We start from the raw sequence: 20,105 nt of genomic DNA on the forward strand, positions 1-20,105 counted from the left end.
CTCAAGTGAAGGCCATTTGTTTCTTAATTTCAGCAATAGCTTGGCCTGGATTCAAACCCTTTGGACAAGTTTTGGTACAGTTCATGATAGTATGACATCTGTATAAAGACATTGAGTTTTGTAACATCTTTCTTCTCTCTTTGACGGCTTGATCTCTGGAATCGATTAACCAACGGTAGGCTTGTAGTAAAACGGAGGGACCTAAATATTCTTCTTGGTTCCACCAGTAAGATGGACATGCAGTGGAACAACATGCACAAAGAATACACTCGTACAAACCATCTAACTTTTTTCGGTCCTCGATGCTTTGTAAGACTTCCCTACCATCTTCCGGGAAAGATTTTCTTTGTAAGAAAGGTTTAATAGATTTATATTGTTGATAGAAATTGGTTAAATCTGGGACTAGATCCTTGACAATATACATATGTGGTAGTGGGTATATCTTCAAGTTCTTTGATTCATTTTGGTCGATCTTACAAAGACAGGCCAAAGTGTTTCTACCACCAATATTCATGGCACAGGAACCACAGATACCTTCTCTACAAGATCTTCTAAAAGTTAAAGTGGGGTCTTGCTCATCTTTAATCTTAAGCAAAGCATCCAAAACCATGGGACCACATTCATTTAAATCGACTTGGTAATCTTGCAATCTTGGCTTTTCTTGTGGTTTGTCAGGATTCCACCTGTAAATCTTAAAGGTCTTTAATCTTGGGGCTGCTGAAGTTGCTTTAGTAGCTGCCGTAGCTAAATTTCTTTTAGTTAAAATGTTTCTCATAGAGATCATGACTATTATCTTAAATAATAATAATAATAGTTAAACAAAAATAAAAGAGAGAGAGAGATGAAATATATTGTATAATTAGTTATCTTCTTATAACAGGATGATGAGGCAAAAGAAATAATATCAAATAAATATAATAACGAAAGTAGATGTATATTTTATTTATGTATGTATTTCTCTATCTATTTATCTTATTTTTTGCTTTTGCGTTACTCTTTTATGCAGTTAGAGATGTTTGTGTTAGATCATACACTTATGATTAAAAAGAAGAAGGGGTTTAAAGAGAAAGACAACTTGACTAAATATATATTATTTTTTTTTCTAAAATTCCTTATACTTACTTCTTCCTTACAAAAAACAAAAAAAAAAAAAGAAGTTATATTTGAATTAAGTTGTAAACAATTAAGCTGTTATATATATGTATGTATGTATATACACATGTACGTATGACACTAGGAAAAAGGAAAAAAGATGCGATTCACAAGACACAGAAACGTAAAAGCAAGAGCAAGTAGTTAGCAATGCACGATTAACGACTACTCTAAATAACAATAAAACAGGAATAAATAAATGAATAATTTATATATATATATACATACAGGTAAATAGATAGATACACTCACAAAACAGAAGGGAAGAGACTTAAACTGCCCCTCCTGCCTCACTCCTCCCAATTCTTCCGGTGGTAATTAGCGTGTATATATAACCTAGGATATAAGATGTGTCAACCTGTATAATCTGGGCTGCAGTCTGTACTACGTATAGAAAAGATAAAGATAAAAGATAAAAGATTTGCGATCTTTGCGCCTCTCTTGTTGTTTACATCTTGGACTTTCTCTTTCTCTTTTCCTCTTTGCTTCTCTTCTCCCTTTGGCTCTTTTTTTTTTTTTTTTTTTTTTTTTTTTCAGTTGCTGTAATTAGGGGAGAACGCTGATTGAAAAAACAACAATTGCCGGAGGAGAAATTTCCTTTGTTTTTGTTTTTAGCCAATGAAAATCTCGGAGTTGTAGAAACTATGTCTTTCTGTGTTTCTTTCTGTGTTTCTTTCTGTTTTTTTTTTTTGTATTTTTATATTTTTTTTTCCAATTCGTTTTTCCATTGGACCGAAAGAGCTTCACAGGTTCTTTCGTCTCTTCCTTCATGTTGTTGATATCAAGCTTATGTTCTTTTTTTCACTTAGGGGAAAATCTTATTATGGTGAGGAACAATATGCTGTCTTGATTAGGATGTAAATATAATATACATATATATGTTTACATACATATACATATGTATATCCATTACTTACATGCTTATTTTTGCTCTTATCGTTACTATTTGCACCATTACAGTGTGGCTTCACAATACTTGTTATATTCTAAAACAGCAATCTTGATATGTCTGTACAAATATTTCTTCTCTGCAGGAATTTCAATTGGTATGAAATATTCACTTTGCATCTTCAGTTTTATACGTATACCATCCGATTCGACAGATATTCCTTGAATAGAATTGTATGAAGTACCCCACATACATTCTAATGGAGCTATTCTAACCTCACAGATCCGTTCCATCGAAACTATAACTGCTAATTCTCTGCCGGGTAGTATCACATGTGCTAAGTAATGGTCATTTATAAATAATCCACCATTACACGTTTTTAGCCAGAACTGGCCTTGTGATTCTCTTAAGTTATAACTATTTATCACTTGTTCATATAGGTCAATATGTCTTGGTAAACGTGCTCTCGACGCTGACATTCCTCCTGCTAATGTAGATGTACTTTTTTTCACACCTTGACTCAAGTTACTTGTTAGATCAAGGATCCCAATGGCTGTTTTCGTTGGTAATCCGACCAACCCCTTTCCAATCCCCTTAAAAAACCCTGTGGTACCTTCCCTTTGACCTCCACGTAATGGATCCATCGCTAATCCTGCAATACCACTACCTACAGTAGATAGAAATGATGTAGCAGAATTACCAAGAACGTTCCCACCATTATTCACGATCCTCTTTTGTAATCTTCTAGCTTCCTGAAATTCTCTGTCTTGTGTCACCGATAATCCCTTTGCCATGGATCCAGTAAACTTAGTCATACTATCAGATATACCATATACAGTCTTTTGTGCAAAACTCAACCCACCTTTGGCTATATGCAAGCCAAGCTCTTGTGGTCTGTCATTCAACATATACCCTTGATATGGTTCATAGAATAAGTCCCAAACACCTGAACTTATGGTGTTGAATAGCCCAACTGGATTACCAAGGAAATCCGCAGATCCCAATATCATATGAATTTGATATATAAATTGTTGCCCGTAATGGGTCTTTATTAAATCATATAACATCGCAATTGGTACCCTTGAGTTGTTTAGTAATAATGAATTCAACTTAATTGGTGCATCATTCACATTACCTACTGCCATACTCAATATATTTAAGAAATACATTGAGGATAGGGCCGTCGTAAATTCTGGAATCTCAATTGATCCATCTCCCTCCTGTTGCAATCTTTCACTTCTAACAAAGGATATATGTAATTGAGTAGGTTGAATATGGAAAAGTTCAAAATATATATCATTCGCAAAACTTTTTTTATTAAAGTAGGCATCAACACTTTGTCATCTCTGGTCTCAGCAATCTTACCATGATTATTATGATTTCCTGCTGCACTTGGAAATTTAATAAAATCTAGTACTGCATATATAAATTCTTCATCTAATTGAATAGAAAATTCTTGTAATAAAAATGTAGCATGTTTAAAATATGGAATACCAAATGAATCATCCTTGACCTTAGATACTGATCCTGAAATTACTGGATGTATCTCCAGTTCCTTATTATCCTTCGGTATATTAGCAGGGTATAGAACGTTTGTAAAATTGGTACCAAATAGTTGATTATCGATCTGTAACCATTTTAATTTCCATGACAAAGTTCTGTAAAGTTCTGAATCATTATATCTTAATTCAATTCCATTAATATTAACATACATTAATTCTTGCAAATGAGAATTAACTAGTGAAATTCCAAGTCCTTTCACATTAACAATGATTTTAGTGAATAATAATTCATCCTCCTCTTTTGTCTCAAAAATATCGTTAGGTGTAAGGAGTGAAGTTGAGGATTGTGTTAAAATATCTGTAGATGTAGACCTTCTCTCTCTTAATTTATATAATGATACTTTTGGATCATAATTTGTAATCAGTAAAGCTTGTGTAGGACCATCTGCCACAACACTTAAATCGACGATAATAGGTCTGCCGTTGGATGTCTCCCCTGGAATTCTCATTGGTTTCAAATTACCAATCTCTGCCAACTGTACTTCACGTCTACGACCCTTTGAATTCAAAATTAACTTTTTTTGTTTAGCAGTTGGATAATCCCATGCATATGGCATAACGCTACGTGGCGGTATTCTGTAATAAATAGGTTTGTATTCAATTTCTGGTGACTCATATGGATCTTCCTCCTGTGATTTGTTATATTGTTCATCAATAATTCTGAAATCTCTTTGATAAAATATAAATTCATTGTCACTGAAATTTCTTATAGAATAAGGCCATAAATTCATTCCATTCTTAATACTAATGAATAAAGTTGCATCTTGTAAAGTTATTTCTAATTTTAGTAGGATGTGGGTTCCTGCTTCTCTTAACAAACGAACATATGTCAAACCAACATCCTTAATATAAAATGGTGCTGACCATTCTGAAGTATTTCCTAAAGCCTTGATCATTAACTGCTTATTAGAATTGTTTTGCAAGTTGTACAATGGAATAGTTTTATTTGGTTCTATATCAATTACATCTGGAGATCCTAATTCAGATACATTTATAGTGAAATTTAAATCATTTTTAATCATATATCTTGGTGTAATGTAAATCATTTTGCTTAGGTGGTATGGACCATCCCCCTCTGTGATGCTAACACCTAAATTGCATTCTTGTGACTTATTTGTAACATTTAAAGTCACATCAAAGACCTGACCTATTGCATCTAAAGATAAACGAACGCTTTTTTCAGTGTGCATGAATTTAATTCTCACTCTATTCTTGTTAGAATTGTCCATAAATGAAAACATTAATGGCTGACTGTAGATACTGTCCTCTTCTAACAAAACTCTACTTTGTACAACATTAAAATTTTCTTCTTCTATGTATAAATCTTTACCAGTTCCATTCAAAATAATATATGGAGAGTAAATTTTCAAGGTTCTGGACCTCCCATCTTCTTGTTTATGATATTTTACTCTTAAGTTTAATCTTTGGCCACTTTCAAAAGTTAATGGAAGAATTTCTTCAGGTTCTAGTGATGTCCTGGTCGGTGTATTCACAATTGATGGCTTTGACATTGGATTACCATCTACATGTGGTCGAACTGATAAAAGTAAAAATTCATCAAGAGACACACTATGGATTAATACCGTTTCCCCTTTTTTCAAGAAACTTTCTTTTTTTGAGTCTTCACGTCTGCTGAAAACACGGTAATTCATATCAAAAGGCAATAAATTTTCGATTACCAATGGAGGTGATATGATAATTTTCATATGAGGATATATACGAGCTAATGGTTCCTTTTTATCATATAAAGCTTTTAATTCAAAGTAAAATTTTTCCTCATATTCTGCAATTCCATGACATTCTACTGAACATGGTGCTTCAAGTAATTTCTCCCATAAAATAGGCTTGGATGACCAATCAAATTCTCCATGAGTTTTAGGTTTTACAAATAGGTTGCAATCATAAACATATTCCAATGGAACTGATTTGCATTCCTGTTCCTTGATTACTAAAAAGACAGGATTATTTATTTTTTCAGACTCTACTTTAATTTCTATTGTTGAACTTGTACTATTTTCGATGGCTAGTGTTGATCTGAAATTAATTTCCTTAATTCCCTCAACAGTACTTTTTAAGTCACAAATAATTCTTCTATGAATACCATTTTTAGCAGGTTTCAAAACATGCAGTACCTCCCCTTCATATGTAGCATCTATTGTCATGATTGTATTGTAAATATCTCCTTTTACAGAAGCTTGAAGAACATTTTTCTTATTATCAGTATCTAATTGTTCTCTGATGCTTTGCCAGTCTTCAAATTCCCAAGGAAGTACCTCACCCATTTTTAAGAGAGTTAATCTATCTTTTTCTTTGTCTGAGTCACCCTTTACCCATACTTCTATATCCACACCTGTATCATTGATAAGTCTATATGGCTTTTTGAAGCCTCTAGGCTTTAATTTGATTTCACCTGATAAAGATGCTGGTATATTCAACAAAGTTGTAATCGACCGTGAGGACAATGTAATCTCTGTATTTGCCTCTGTTGTTACATCAATTAATAAAGTAGAATTAGATTTAGCCTGAACATTTTTGGCCAGGTGAAAAGCGACATTTGTTTTTTCTATAAGAGGCTCCCAACTTGATCGAGAGTAATTAAATATGTTAACAGATGAGGTAACTGTTGTGATGGCATCAAATTCAGTAGACCAGTCTTTAGCATTAACAACAAATGGATGAATACGGGCATCTAATATTGGAATTTCGTGAATATCACCCAACAAAATCACTCTAAAACCACCAAAGTGAGCAGAAAAAATTTCATTTCTTAACTGAATAGATAAAGAAGTTTCTATTGACGATAAATCAGATGGTGTAACTGGGTCATCACCAGTGAGTGATGGAACATACTTGACAAGTTGCTTTTCAAATTCTTTGGAAAATATTGCGGTTTTCTCGTCTGATTTATTTGAAAATGGAGCAAGCTGTTTTGAATATGTATTCAACAAAGATACAGCTCTGTCAAAAATTAACATTGCTAATCTTATATCACGTAGAGAAATGCGCATTCTAATTGGTTCCACAGCTACCTGAACTTGGGTTGCTAAATTTGATTTACTAGTATTTCTTTTATCAACAGTGATAGAAGAAGAAAAATCGTCCAATAATCTTATTTTTTGTTCTTCAATCATATTCATTTTGGTTAAAAATATACCTATATTATTTATTGTTAAAGTTGAAATACTTTGTTCAGTGAGCAAAATCTGGCCAACACTAAAAACAATGGCTTCTGTATTTAAATCAGAAGGATCTAATAATAATAAAATAGCAGAATCCAAAATTTTGAGAGAATAATGAAATAAATTCTTTGGAGTATCATTTAGTTCTTCAGTGGTGGCAACATGCTCTAGTAGAAGTTCTTTACTTGGTTGTAATGTGGATTTAGGGACAGATAAAATATCAAAAAACTTCTTGAGCGCTATTAAGTGATCCATTGCAAGAATGAAACGTGGGCTATTTACAGAGACTGATAAATTTGTCAATAGTCCATCATTTATCCATTTTCTAGTTATTGTTGCTATAAATTGATTTTCTTCACCATCTAATTTTGGAATCAGTTCCTTGAATTTGTTATCTTTTACGTTTCTTGTGTCTTCAATTCTAAAGGCTGAAATGTGCGCTTTACCGACAAATGTTTGGTTGCGATTTGTTGAATATGATATTTTCATATCTTGCAATATTACCTTTGTTATGCTGCATGCTGATACCTCCAGTACATTTTTTGTATCATCATACAAAGTTAAAGATACAAGAGGTCCTTCCCAATTTACACTGATAACTTTTCCAGACTCTTCAGTGGAGACATTTGAATTCACAGCGGGCATATTATCAATATATAAAGAGCTGTCATTAGAAAAGCCAGTATTTGCTGTAATATCGATTTCTGGTGTTAAGGCTCTTTCATATATATTTGGAATATTAAAAGTTTGTTCAATAGTTTCATATATGGAATACAAGTATTTCATTTGTAATTCAGTAACATTTAAATTTAGCTCTTCTAGACAACCAAAAATTTCAAAATCCTTTTCGAAACCTGTAGCTTCAGGATTGTGGTTAATATTAAAAGTCAAATTCATTTTATCTGCCAAATAAAGTTTTTGTTTTCTTCCATCTCCAACCTGAAGAAGAGATGATATTTGACCATCTCTCAATCCTGCATTAATGTGATTAATAGTGGTACCTGACTTATTGAGGATGAAATTATTATTAATAAAAAATTCACCAAGATAAAACTTGATGATATTTGGTATTGTTGGTTTATTTTCATTTACGTAAAAAAACTGTATAACTGGGGACCTTATAATGGCACTTACTTTTAAATTTTTTACTGTATCCAAGGATGGTGCTTGTTCATATGCTGCTTGACGTATCCGGTCAAAGTATGTTTTCATTTTTTGAAACTTATAGAAAAATATAATAATTTTATTAATTGTAGCACTATTAAAGTTGATAAATGCCTCTCCAGTTTCGCATTCAAATAAAGAATCGAAATTGTTATTATTTGTTTCAGGATCATATGTCTCATATGAAAACTTGAGAAGTTGTTTACCATTCATAGTTATAATCTTAGAAGGAACATAGCTATTTGTACTAGATATATTGTCATGTAGTTCCAAACCATCGATTGTAGAACTCATTCTCATATTGGTTGGAAGTAAAAGCATTTTGAAAGTACCAGACAAAATATCAAATGTTGCAATTTTATCATTATTGTCATTAAGGTAAATAAGAATTCCATCAATAGCAACTTTCATATTTATTTTTTGGGGTGAATCATCTTTATCTTCACTGTTATGTTTCAAAATATCAGCTGGAATTCCTTCTTGAGGATTGTTAAATGTAGAAACAACATAATTTAACAAAGTAAGTATTGATTTAGGTGTCAAAGTTATCATTAACTTTTTTAAACTTATATCAATATCTTGATCAAATACCTCAATATATGATTTTTCATGCATTACAATGCGTTGTGACCTAATATAGACTAAATTAAACAAATTTTTGTCCTCACTTTGAGCGACAGAATTTGATGATATTAGATACTTGAATTCTTTAACATTAATATTTTCAATTAAATCTTCCAAATGTAAATCATGAACACCGACTTGAAGTTTTATATCTTTTAATGTTTTAGAAAGATTAAAATTAACATTGTCACCAATTAAATTAACTAATTTGTCACATCTCATTGAAGTAGTATCAATACATTTTAAAACAGAGAACGTAATAGAATCTATCTTCAAAGATATTTCTATTTGCTTTTGTTCAATTTGTAAGTTTGTCATTTTGTTAATAGTATCCAAAGTGTCAGAAAGACGTTTTTGATCAAGTTTATAGAAATCTTCATCATCTATGTTTTGATAAGAAGTTATTATATCTTCAGAAATATTACTATCAGTCTGTGGAATTAAATTTTGTAACAAGTCCATCATTATTTTGTATTGGAGATCATTAAATGATATATTTAGTTGAGGTAGATGACCATATATCCTAGATTTAGGTAATTTATAAGCTTTCGAAAGGATTAACAAATCAAATGTAACTTCCAGTTTCATCTTATCCAGTATACAGAAATCATTATCACTTACAGAATTTGAAAGACTAGCTAAAGTGGACTGGATTGTCGGACCTACCAGAAATTTAGTATCCTGTGATATTATTAGAAATCTATCAAACATTAATCTATTAATATCTTCACTATCAATTTTGTCATATTCATCTACTGATAGCTTTTTAAGTTCTTCTAGCTTGTTCTTAGAAATAACGTCACTATTAACAGAGATGTGACCAGTATCTATGATTGTACATGGAGAATCCCAATTCTTTGGACTAGTAGGAATAATGATTAATGGTGCTTCTAAGTCTAAGTATAGATCTAAAGTTTTATGTTCTTCTAAAAGTGATTCAATACCCATTCTAGTATGGGTTGACCAACCTTCGACAGTTTCTTCAGTCACATTTATAATTTTATTTATTGTTTCTAGATGCTGCTTTTGTGGTTGAAAAAATTTCAATATACTAGTAAGAAAATAAACGTTATAGTATATTGTTGTGCCCAAAAGTTTTAAGGAAACTCTGGAATCTACATCCCTATCTAAAGGATTATTTTCAAAGAAAAAATCTACTAATGGTTCTTGAGTAACTTCTAAATCTTTTGACACATTTATTTTAGGACTTACAATATTTTTAAAAAGGCAGTTTTCGGATCCATCTTCGATCTTAAATTCATCCAACTTAAAATTAAGCAAAAATGAGTCTGGCCTTTTGTTTATATTTAACAGACAGTCATTGAATTTTATTTCAGCAATTTTATAATCACCACTATTTCTGTTCTGCAAGATAAAGGAACCATTCCTTAAAAAACCGCCTAAAACCCATTCTGTCCAATGTCTCGGTATGTTATTCTTCAACATAATGTTTGAACTAGACTTAATTTCATTTTCGTTGTATTCAATAATAGCATAAAGTTCTTGTTTTTGCTCGTCAGTGAGTGTTGTATTATTAGAAGTCTTATTTGTACTCCACCAGGATGATAGCCAACTGGAATTCTTTCCTGTTTCTGTAGTTTCAGTATGATCTGCATCTCTAACTTCCTGTGATTGCTCTCTCGATGCTATTTTTTCTTTAGCATGTTCTGTTTGAGCAATCATTCTAAATAATGTGATCATTTCAAAAGGCAAATCTTTCTGTAATTCATTAAATTCTTTTTCGTCGTCTTCTGAAGGCAATGGAAGTTCGGTAGATTTCGTATTTAATTTTTGTTTCCATAAAGCAATATAACGTCTCCTTTGTTCACATCTTAATTTAATTTGATTCCATGACCATTTTTTATTCTTTTCATGAATTTCATAAAGAGTACATTGCCCAAAGTATTTAAACCAGCTTTTAGGATCTTCCTGAATTGTCATTTTAGGTCTATTCACCTTGTATTTAGCCGACTGTCTCTGAATATGAGTATTCGATATAAATGTCAAAAGATCAAGATATTGATAATCGTTCAATTTAATACCAAAATTATCACAACTTAACTCAAGATTAATATGAGGTAATTTTTCTGTTGTGCCAGATTTATTAATAACTAATTTCCCTAATGTATTAACCGGTGATAAAATATATTCTTTGCTATTTTTAAGTTCCATATCCTTTTTCAATGTTTGAATAAAGGCATCCCAATCTGATTGTTGTGAATCCAATAGTAAACTTTTACAATTATCTGAATTCCAATATATAGCGAGTTCTTCCAGTTTCATTAATTTATGTGTCAAATTACCTGAAATTTCAATAAAACTTGGTATCCATTTATCATTTGTAGACACAGCAGACAATTCTTTTAATTGAAAGCCGATACTTGAATTATAATTACATAATTTACCCTCAACATCTTCAAATCGAATATGAATATTTTTAATTACAATTTGTAAATTATCTATCACTTTAGTGATTAAAGATTGTAAGAATGATTCATTGGACGAATTGGGTATCTGTGTTACATCATCATTATTGGCATAGTTTTTGGAAACGACTTTTTTATTTGTATTTTCGCTATTGTGTAATTCCCATTCAAGTAGCCTTTTCAATTTGAGTTTCAGTTGCCTCTCATTCAAGTCTGTGAATTCATAAAATTTATCATTTGGTACAACTATCATAAAACAATCTTCAATTACGATCTTCACAGGTTTATTTTTCAAACTAGACCATGGAACATTCATTGACAATTGTCCCAATACACCCATTTCCACATTAATTGGTAAATCTAATGCATCTAAACAATCTTTTTTCAATTCTAAATTTTTTAGTTTTACATCACCTGACCATATTCCTAAATTCAGCTGTGTTGGATTAAAATTTTCAATATATGAACCTAAAAGACGATTCAATAAGGATGCAGCTAATGATTCCAGCATTATTTTAATAAATTACTACACTGTAATGGTTTAGTTTAGTTTAATTGACTTTCAGTTGATTTGGTTTGGTTTGTTTTCTTCTGCATTTATTTAAAATGTTTTACAATTAAAAGATTTTAACCGCTGTATATATATTATGTTGTGTTGTGGTTCTTCATAATTTAGTCGCCCTTTATAAAATAGGAATCGTTGTAAATTGCTTTTTGTCAAAAAAAAAATAAATAAACAAATAAATAGATATATATAAAAAAAAGGCAGAAAATGAAAATGGCATGTAAGATTTATATATAAACGAGTAAACGCATCCAAACGAAACGGATATATATACATATGTGTGTATGTAAGAAGCTATTGATGGTATATTCTTTTAATACTTTATAATCATTATTCAAAGATATATTTATGTACGCTATTAGAACCGTAAAGAAGACAGCCCACTTGTTCATTAGAATATAATAAATTGAATTTGTATGTATCATTCGTATCGCATAAATCATTAAATTTCAACTCCTTTATAATAATCCACTGATTTGAAGTCTTTTCATATTTATAAAATTTCACAATCTTGGTTATATTATCGAATGCTGTCATAAGTTTACCCGATGGAAGGACATCGCATTCTATGTGATTACCATTATCACTATTATTTTTATTATTATTTGCATTGATGTTTAATGAAAAATACGGCATTGGTGATTTTCTTAGGTCAAATGTGATTATACCAGTATTAGTAAATACAAACAACCAATAACCATTCGAAGAAAACTTGACAGATTTAATGGTTTCAAATTGATCATCATTAAGGGGTACTTGAATAGGAGGGGTCGAGGTATCACTTATGGTCAATAAGAAAATCTCTTTTGTATTAAAAACAGCCATTAGAAGGGCATCCTTATGCAATGAGGATCCAATGAATTCAGCCATTTGTCTTGATTCAATGCGCTGTTTAACAAGTAGATATGGCTGGTTATTATTAATCAAATAAATATTTCCCGAAGAACACGCCACTAAGTAATTAAAACCTAATTTTTTTTGGCTAGAAGAATCGTTTGGTTGCTCATCATATACTCCGTCAGTGTAAAACATTCCTATAATCGATTCATTTTCCAATTTACATGAATATTTAGAATGATCTTGTATGTTATAAAGTGTACATATATTGGTTTCATCCTTTTCAATGAAAAGTATTGAATCTTGATCTGGGACAAAGTATAGATAAGATGTTGTAAAGTTAGAAAAATTGATAAATTTATCCTCTTTTAAAGATATAATATATAGACCAGCATTATCATCGGTTGAAATCAATGTGCTATAATTATTAAATGTGTCAGTTACACTTTTCAGAGGATATGTGGATATGGGTATAAGACCAGGATATTTAGCTGATATTGATTTGATAAGTTTAATGGATTCATAAGAACCAACATTATTAATAATATTTTTTTGTAGAAGAGCAATCTTTTTGATAATTGGTTTTGTTGTTATCATATACTGCTTTGATCTTTCAATTAAATCATTTACATCTAATTTTAATCCAACATTGATATTGTTACTATTAGGGTTATTATCATCAGTGGTAGTAATGCTATTATTATTATTATTATTATTAACCTTTGGTACATGCCCACCACTCATGTATTTAGCAGCAATTAATTTTGCAGCATCTCGTTCATATAGAGCTTGTGACAAATTTTTAGATAAGATATCTAATTTTTGTCTTAATAAGAAATTTTCTTGCATTATTGCATCCCATTCATTTTGTAAAGTAGATAAAAGATTTGGGATAGAATAATTTGTGTTTAAAGTTGATGAATTTAATACGTTAGTATTAGAATTCGATGCAGTTAAATCGATCTCTATAATGTCAGTGGGTGTCATTGAAACTTTAGTTATTGGATCAACACCATTTTCATTTACGTATTGAACTAATAAGGATTTTTCAAATAAACATTTACTTTTATTTGATACAACTGGATGTAGTGGTGGTTTACCACTAATTGCACAAAACATTGGAAAATTCTTTCTTTCTTTTTTTTTTTCTTTGTATATTATCCTTACTTCTCGCCGCTAGCTTAACAGTATGTAATAATGTAAGTATATATATTTAATAATCTATTTATGAAAGTACTATTTGTTGTCTTTATAAATCTTTTAATTTTTCTAGCTTAATATTTTTATAAAATATATATATGCATTTCCCCCTGTTTAAATATCCTTCACCTCATAAATATTTGGAAATAATCGTGACTAAAAATAAATGCCTACACGTGAACATTAAAATAGATTAAAGATTATTGAATATAAAAGTGTTGAATAGATAAACTTAATGATACAAGATATACTGTCTAGTCAAATGTTAGCATTCTATCTCTCTATATTCTGAAAATTATGATTTCATTACTACTTGAATTTTTGTTTTAATCTTCAATTTGAAAAAAAAAAAAAAAAAAAAAAAAAAACTAAATAACAAAAAAATAATTAAGAAACTATGGCAACGCGGGGTGTGTGGGTGTACAATAGCGTAAGACATGAAAAACTCAAAATATAAAAAAGAAACATTTTCAACATCTGTACACCCAAATCTCATGTGAAGTTTTTTTTTAAAGAGAACATGAAGTTTGAGCAAAAAAACTTTTCAGTATCTTTATTATTAGTGGCATCTCATCGCTTATCATCAATTTTCTTGAAGATAGATATGATTAAAAATTTGTTACATACATATATATACATATTTATATAGATGTATGTATATATTAATGCACTTTTGAACCTTTTATTTTCTTTTCACTAACTCAAAAATAGTTGTAATATATTTAAATTGCAATACTAATTGCACTAATATAAATTGAAGAATGGCTAGAGGGAAAACAAGGAAAGGTGGTGGTTCGTTAGTAAATTCTTTAGAAAATAAAATTTTATCTTTATTAGAAAGATTATTAGAAGAAAAGACTACACAATTAAATAATAGCAAGGTTAGGAATAAAGATTCTTCTTCTCAGAATGATAATGGTACCGGTAATACTAGTATAGATAATGATGAAGAAGGTGATTATGAGGAGGATGATTTATTGTTTTTCGCTAAAGATTTAAAATATGAAGAGATTTATTCATATATTTTAACTAAAGATATGTCTATGCAAAGAATGAAAAAACACTTGATCCAAAAATCTATTGAAAAAGTTTGGAATGAACTGATAACCACTGAAGATGAAGAATTCAAAGATTATCCACAATACAATCCTAAGAATGATAGTGACAATACTGATAATTTTATCACTGAGAGTGCAAATGGAAAATCCAAAAATGATACTAATAATATGAATAAAGATATTATCGAGCTCTGGAATGTGAAGAAAAGGCCTACTGTAAGCACAAACACAAATACAACAAAGAAAATTAAAAAACAAAAGCTCAAGGATAGATCCCCACCTGATGCAGATTTGAAATCATTAGGTGGTATGGATGATGTAGTAGCACAATTAATGGAGTTGGTAGGGTTACCTATCTTACATCCTGAAATATTTTTGACAACAGGTATTGAACCACCAAGAGGTGTGTTATTGCATGGTCCTCCTGGTTGTGGTAAAACATCTATCGCTAATGCTTTAGCTGGAGAATTAAAAGTTCCTTTTATATCAGTATCAGCTCCATCGGTAGTTAGTGGAATGTCGGGTGAAAGTGAAAAAAAGATTAGAGATCTTTTTCAAGAGGCTAAGCAGATAGCACCATGTTTAATATTTTTCGATGAAATTGATGCAATTACTCCAAAGAGAGACGGTGGAGCACAGAGAGAAATGGAAAAAAGAATTGTTGCACAACTTTTAACCTCTCTAGATGAGTTAACCCTTGAAAATACCAATGGTAAACCGGTTATCGTTCTGGGTGCCACCAATAGGCCTGATTCTTTAGATCCCGCTTTAAGACGTGCAGGAAGATTCGATCGTGAAATATGTTTGAATGTACCAAATGAAATATCTAGACTACATATCTTAAAAAAACTTTCATCCTCCTTAAAGATTGATGGTCAAATAGATTTTAACAAGTTGGCTAAATTAACTCCAGGTTTTGTTGGTGCAGATTTGAAAGCCTTAACCACTGCTGCTGGTACATGTGCTATAAAGCGTATCTTTAAAAACTATTCTTTATCGAAAAATTCTCAACTAAATGATGAGGACATGGATATAGACACCAATTCTGAAAAAAATACTGCAAATTTGATAGATCCGTTACCTTTATCAATCATAACTGATTTTATCAACACTTTCCCAGAACCATTAAATGATGAACAATTAAAACAATTATCAATTACGTACGAAGACTTCCTAAAAGCATTACCAACAATTCAACCAACTGCTAAAAGAGAAGGTTTCGCCACAGTTCCGGATGTGACTTGGAATAATGTTGGTGCCCTATCAAACATTAGGGTTGAATTGAATATGGCTATTGTTCAACCTATCAAGAGACCTGAATTATACGAGAAAGTGGGTATTAATGCACCAGCTGGTGTTCTTCTGTGGGGTCCACCAGGTTGTGGTAAGACACTTCTTGCAAAAGCAGTGGCTAATGAATCTAGAGCAAATTTTATATCCATTAAAGGTCCCGAGTTATTAAACAAATACGTGGGTGAATCAGAACGTGCAATTAGACAAGTCTTTACAAGAGCAAGAGCTTCAGTCCCATGTATTATATTCTTTGATGAATTAGATGCTTTAGTTCCTAGAAGAGATACGTCTATGTCTGAATCGTCATCTCGTGTTGTTAACACATTATTGACCGAATTAGATGGGTTAAATGATAGAAGAGGTATTTTTGTAGTGGGTGCAACAAATAGACCTGACATGATTGATCCAGCCATGCTAAGACCGGGGAGATTAGATAAAACGTTATTTATAGAATTACCTAATAGAAATGAGAAATTTGATATATTAAAGACTATAATCAAGTCTAATGGTACACCAGTTGCGGAAGATGTGAATTTAGAAAATATTATTGATGATGAAAGAGTGCGGAATTTCTCTGGTGCTGATTTGGCATCATTAGTAAGAGAAAGTTCGGTATTGGCATTGAAAAGACGTTTCTTTAAGAACAACGAAATACAATCAGTTGGTGAAAATGATTTAGATAAAGAATTTGAAGATTTAAGTGTTGGTTTTGATGATCATCAAATTGTTGTTGGAGTTGAAGATTTCCATCATGCGTTACAAAAAATCAAGCCATCAGTAAGTGATAAAGATAGGATAAAATATGATAGATTAAACAAGAAAATGGGATGGAATGATGATGTGCAATTGGTTACGGATACTACTGACAATAGTACTAAATAATAGATTGTGTTAAAATTCTATAAGTTATTGTATTATTATATATGGGTTAACCCATTTTATTCTTTTATTCTTCTACAATTATATGTATTTGCCATTCTTAAATGATTGCAAAGATTTTATTTCATGTAATGACCTCTTCTATGAATATTCTTTCTAATTTTCCATACGTGCTCATGCTTCTTTGCCCTTTCAGTTGATATATACGGTATAGTTCGTGTATCGGCACTAAAACATTCAGTCATATATTTCTTTGATGGGTATAGTTCACATATGGGTGTTTCTGTCTTCCCCCGAGCAATAATCCATTGAGAATCATCTGTGTCGTTTTTAAGAGTATCTAAGAAAATCTCTGGAATATACATATTAATAACTTTTTGTTCTTCATCGATAGAATGAATCAAACCTAATGTAACATATTGAAAATTCTTCGAATTTCTCTTACCTTTTATTATGGGATATATTCCGCGTAATTCCGTGATATTACTTAATTTTGTGTCCATATCATCGTTGTTGATATATTTATGTATACCAACAATACAAGTCTCAAGACAATTCTTAATATCATCCTTATGTAACTGTTGGAATTCTTCCATAAAATATATTCCACTTATACAACTGTCTTTATCTATTGAGATCTGCAAAGGTGCATGTGAAAGTAATGGTTTAAAATCGAAGTCAAAAAACTCAGAATCTTTTTGGAATTGTTTATGGAACAACAAGAGCATTCTAAATATTCTTAGTTGAGATGATTGAAATTTCAGTTGGTTATAAGAATCAGAATTCGTTGATACACTTTGGTGAGGTAATAATCTTATAATAGTTGAAAAGTAATTCTCTCTCAAATTACTATTAAAACTTTCTGGGATAAAAATTTCTTCAAAGTTGGATTTACTGGTATGTTCTAGTATCAAAAGATGTGTAGGTTTATATTTTTTAATGACATGATTAATAATGTGTATACCAAACCCTTTGATCCATCCTGGCAAATTCAATAAAGAAGTCCCTGTAAAATATTGTTCTTCAAAAAAATTAAAAAGGTTATCTATTAATGAAAGATATAGCTCAGGATTCTCTTGAGGAGAGTTTACTCCAACAAAATGTTGCCTCAAAGGTGTATATCCACATTGCCCAAAAGTGGTTCCTAATGTTGTAATGTTTTTATGTTTCTTGATTTGACCTAAAGAGACGCATTCTGGGTTTGAATACTCCGGTTGACCTGGATCTAAATCCATATACCAAACTAATCTATCATTATCTATAAAGTCTGGTCCTTTATTGGATTCTGTGTTTAGGATTTTTTCAGTTAATAGTCTCAAAAATGTTGATTTTCCAGAATTTTTACCCCCAATAATCATTATCCTTGTATCTAGATGAGAATTAATATGTTCGAAGTATAATCTTTCTAAAACATTTCTCCATTGTGAAGAAATAGTTAATGGTGTAAATATATCTTGGTTAATATTTAGTATTGTGAAGGTCTTACTCAATTTTAAAAATTCACTGGTGCTGCAGCTATTAGTATTATATATCGATTGTGTTTTAGGTTTCCAAAGGAAATTCAAATCTGAATTCAGTTTATTGACGTCAGTTATACCGTTAAATTTTTTATTATTCGTTATTTTAATAATACAAATAAAACTATCAGTGTTTAATAAGGGTATGTTATTTAATGATTTCTTATGAAACTCGGGTTCATTCCAACCTGCATAAAAAGATGAAATTATGGCAGGTACAGAGCATGATAAAGGATGCCATATGTTTAATGTCTGCTTATTTGATGCATTGTAATGAATATTGTTATAGACTATACCACCTTTTAATATTTGTAGATCAAATATACCAGATATGAAAAGTTGTTGCTTTTCTTTGAGACCAAGATAAAAAGATTCTGGATCATTAGAAATATTAAAAATGTTACCATTTATAATAGGAATAAAAATATGGGATTCAAAATCAGCAGTATTTGACTTTGAATCTTTACTATTTTCATCAGATTCGTAATCTTCAATGTCTACCTTTACAGTAGATTCTCTTGATAAAAATGTTGAGGAACTAGTAGAACTCGCGTCAGAATCATCATTTTCAGAATCAGATTTTATAGATTCATATTTAGGTAGGTCCATTGTTTTTACTACTCACTTGGTTTATAAGTCTTTTCTGATAATTGATTAAGACAGATATTAAAGCGATCTTTTCTATTATAGATTGATTGTTACTACATCTCATCATTTGTCAAAGCGTCCTAAGAGAATTTTAACCTAACTCTTTTATAAACCTCCATCGATAAAAATCAATTTTTTTCGTTTACGTAGATAAGATTAAAAAAAAAAAAAAAAGTAAGTCACCAAGCAAAATGGCAGATTCTATTTTAATGATACAGAGATGCTTCAAGATATGAGGTAGCCTATTATGTCGAAAACAATCGAAACTGCCCGGGCTATCATTGGAAGTGACATCCAATTATTAAAATATAATAAAAAATTCATAATTCCAAAATCGATCTGCGAGCTCAATGAGAGTAATAATTACGATGTTGAAGAGAAAAGTTTCTTAAGGATGACATATCGAAGATTTATGCGGTTGAGACCTCTTATTTCACAGAGGGCAATGGTACGAGATATTTACGTCAATTATATACGATGTAAATATAGATATGAATCATTATACTTGAAAAACCAGTTGGTGTTTAGTGAAGCTGCAGGAGCAACATCATCGTTGGATATAATGCACGATAGGAACGAAACTGATAAATGTAACTTAAGACTAAAGATATACACGTCTTTACAGTTTATATTACAGGCATTGAGCCTTGAGGAATCTAGTGTAAGTGCACAAGAAAATCATACAAAAGATATTCTTTTAGCTAAGCAGATATTCAAAAATATACTGACAGTGGAATATGAGAAGTTGAAGGCAGATTCAGAAAGGAAGTGGCAATATAGAAAGAATGGTAATCTAATTAATTCGGATATTATTGATTATAATATCGAATGTAACCATTTAAGAAAATTCACAATACTAAGTAGAGAAAAGGAGAATAAGTATGCAGCAATAAAGGCCTTTGATGAATGTCTTACATATTTAAATAAGACTTTAAATACTCTCCTGTAAATAATTAATGTTTTATTTTTTTTTTGTATATAGGAACTATATATAGAACAGAAACAAATGATATTCGCAGTTTAATTTGTCTATAACAGAATTTCATGGATAAATAACCGAAAAGTTCTTTGCACAATTCATTTTAATTTTTTTTTTGTCTGCTAATAGATAA

At 30.7% G+C, this 20,105-nt stretch overlaps 5 protein-coding genes and 1 pseudogene across 5 annotated transcripts; 2 read left to right on the forward strand and 4 right to left on the reverse strand.

Moving 5' to 3' along the window:
- Nucleotide 1: 1 nt before the first annotated feature.
- Nucleotides 2-784, reverse strand: SDH2 (succinate dehydrogenase iron-sulfur protein subunit SDH2; the record flags this gene model as incomplete). Its single annotated transcript, XM_064861219.1, has 1 exon — nucleotides 2-784. One exon carries the CDS (start codon nucleotides 782-784, stop codon nucleotides 2-4), a length of 783 nt encoding a protein of 260 aa, XP_064716896.1.
- A 1,322-nt stretch (nucleotides 785-2,106) lies between these two features.
- On the reverse strand, nucleotides 2,107-11,507 carry PWA37_004743 (hypothetical protein; annotated as a pseudogene).
- A 384-nt stretch (nucleotides 11,508-11,891) lies between these two features.
- PRP19 (E3 ubiquitin-protein ligase PRP19) lies at nucleotides 11,892-13,517 on the reverse strand (the record flags this gene model as incomplete). Its single annotated transcript, XM_064861220.1, has 1 exon — nucleotides 11,892-13,517. One exon carries the CDS (start codon nucleotides 13,515-13,517, stop codon nucleotides 11,892-11,894), a length of 1,626 nt encoding a protein of 541 aa, XP_064716897.1.
- Nucleotides 13,518-14,359: 842 nt separating this feature from the next.
- On the forward strand, nucleotides 14,360-16,831 carry RIX7 (putative AAA family ATPase RIX7; the record flags this gene model as incomplete). Its single annotated transcript, XM_064861221.1, has 1 exon — nucleotides 14,360-16,831. One exon carries the CDS (start codon nucleotides 14,360-14,362, stop codon nucleotides 16,829-16,831), a length of 2,472 nt encoding a protein of 823 aa, XP_064716898.1.
- A 116-nt stretch (nucleotides 16,832-16,947) lies between these two features.
- On the reverse strand, nucleotides 16,948-18,954 carry GRC3 (polynucleotide 5'-hydroxyl-kinase; the record flags this gene model as incomplete). Its single annotated transcript, XM_064861222.1, has 1 exon — nucleotides 16,948-18,954. One exon carries the CDS (start codon nucleotides 18,952-18,954, stop codon nucleotides 16,948-16,950), a length of 2,007 nt encoding a protein of 668 aa, XP_064716899.1.
- A 286-nt stretch (nucleotides 18,955-19,240) lies between these two features.
- IRC19 (Irc19p) lies at nucleotides 19,241-19,942 on the forward strand (the record flags this gene model as incomplete). The annotated part of the gene is made up of 1 exon (XM_064861223.1): nucleotides 19,241-19,942. The coding sequence occupies one exon, from the start codon at nucleotides 19,241-19,243 to the stop codon at nucleotides 19,940-19,942; it is 702 nt and encodes a 233-aa protein (XP_064716900.1).
- Between the last annotated feature and the right edge of the window lie 163 nt (nucleotides 19,943-20,105).

Source organism: Arxiozyma heterogenica (assembly GCF_036370985.1).
Source record: "Arxiozyma heterogenica strain weizmannii chromosome Unknown scaffold_7, whole genome shotgun sequence".
Taxonomy (NCBI): Eukaryota; Fungi; Ascomycota; class Saccharomycetes; order Saccharomycetales; family Saccharomycetaceae; genus Arxiozyma; species Arxiozyma heterogenica.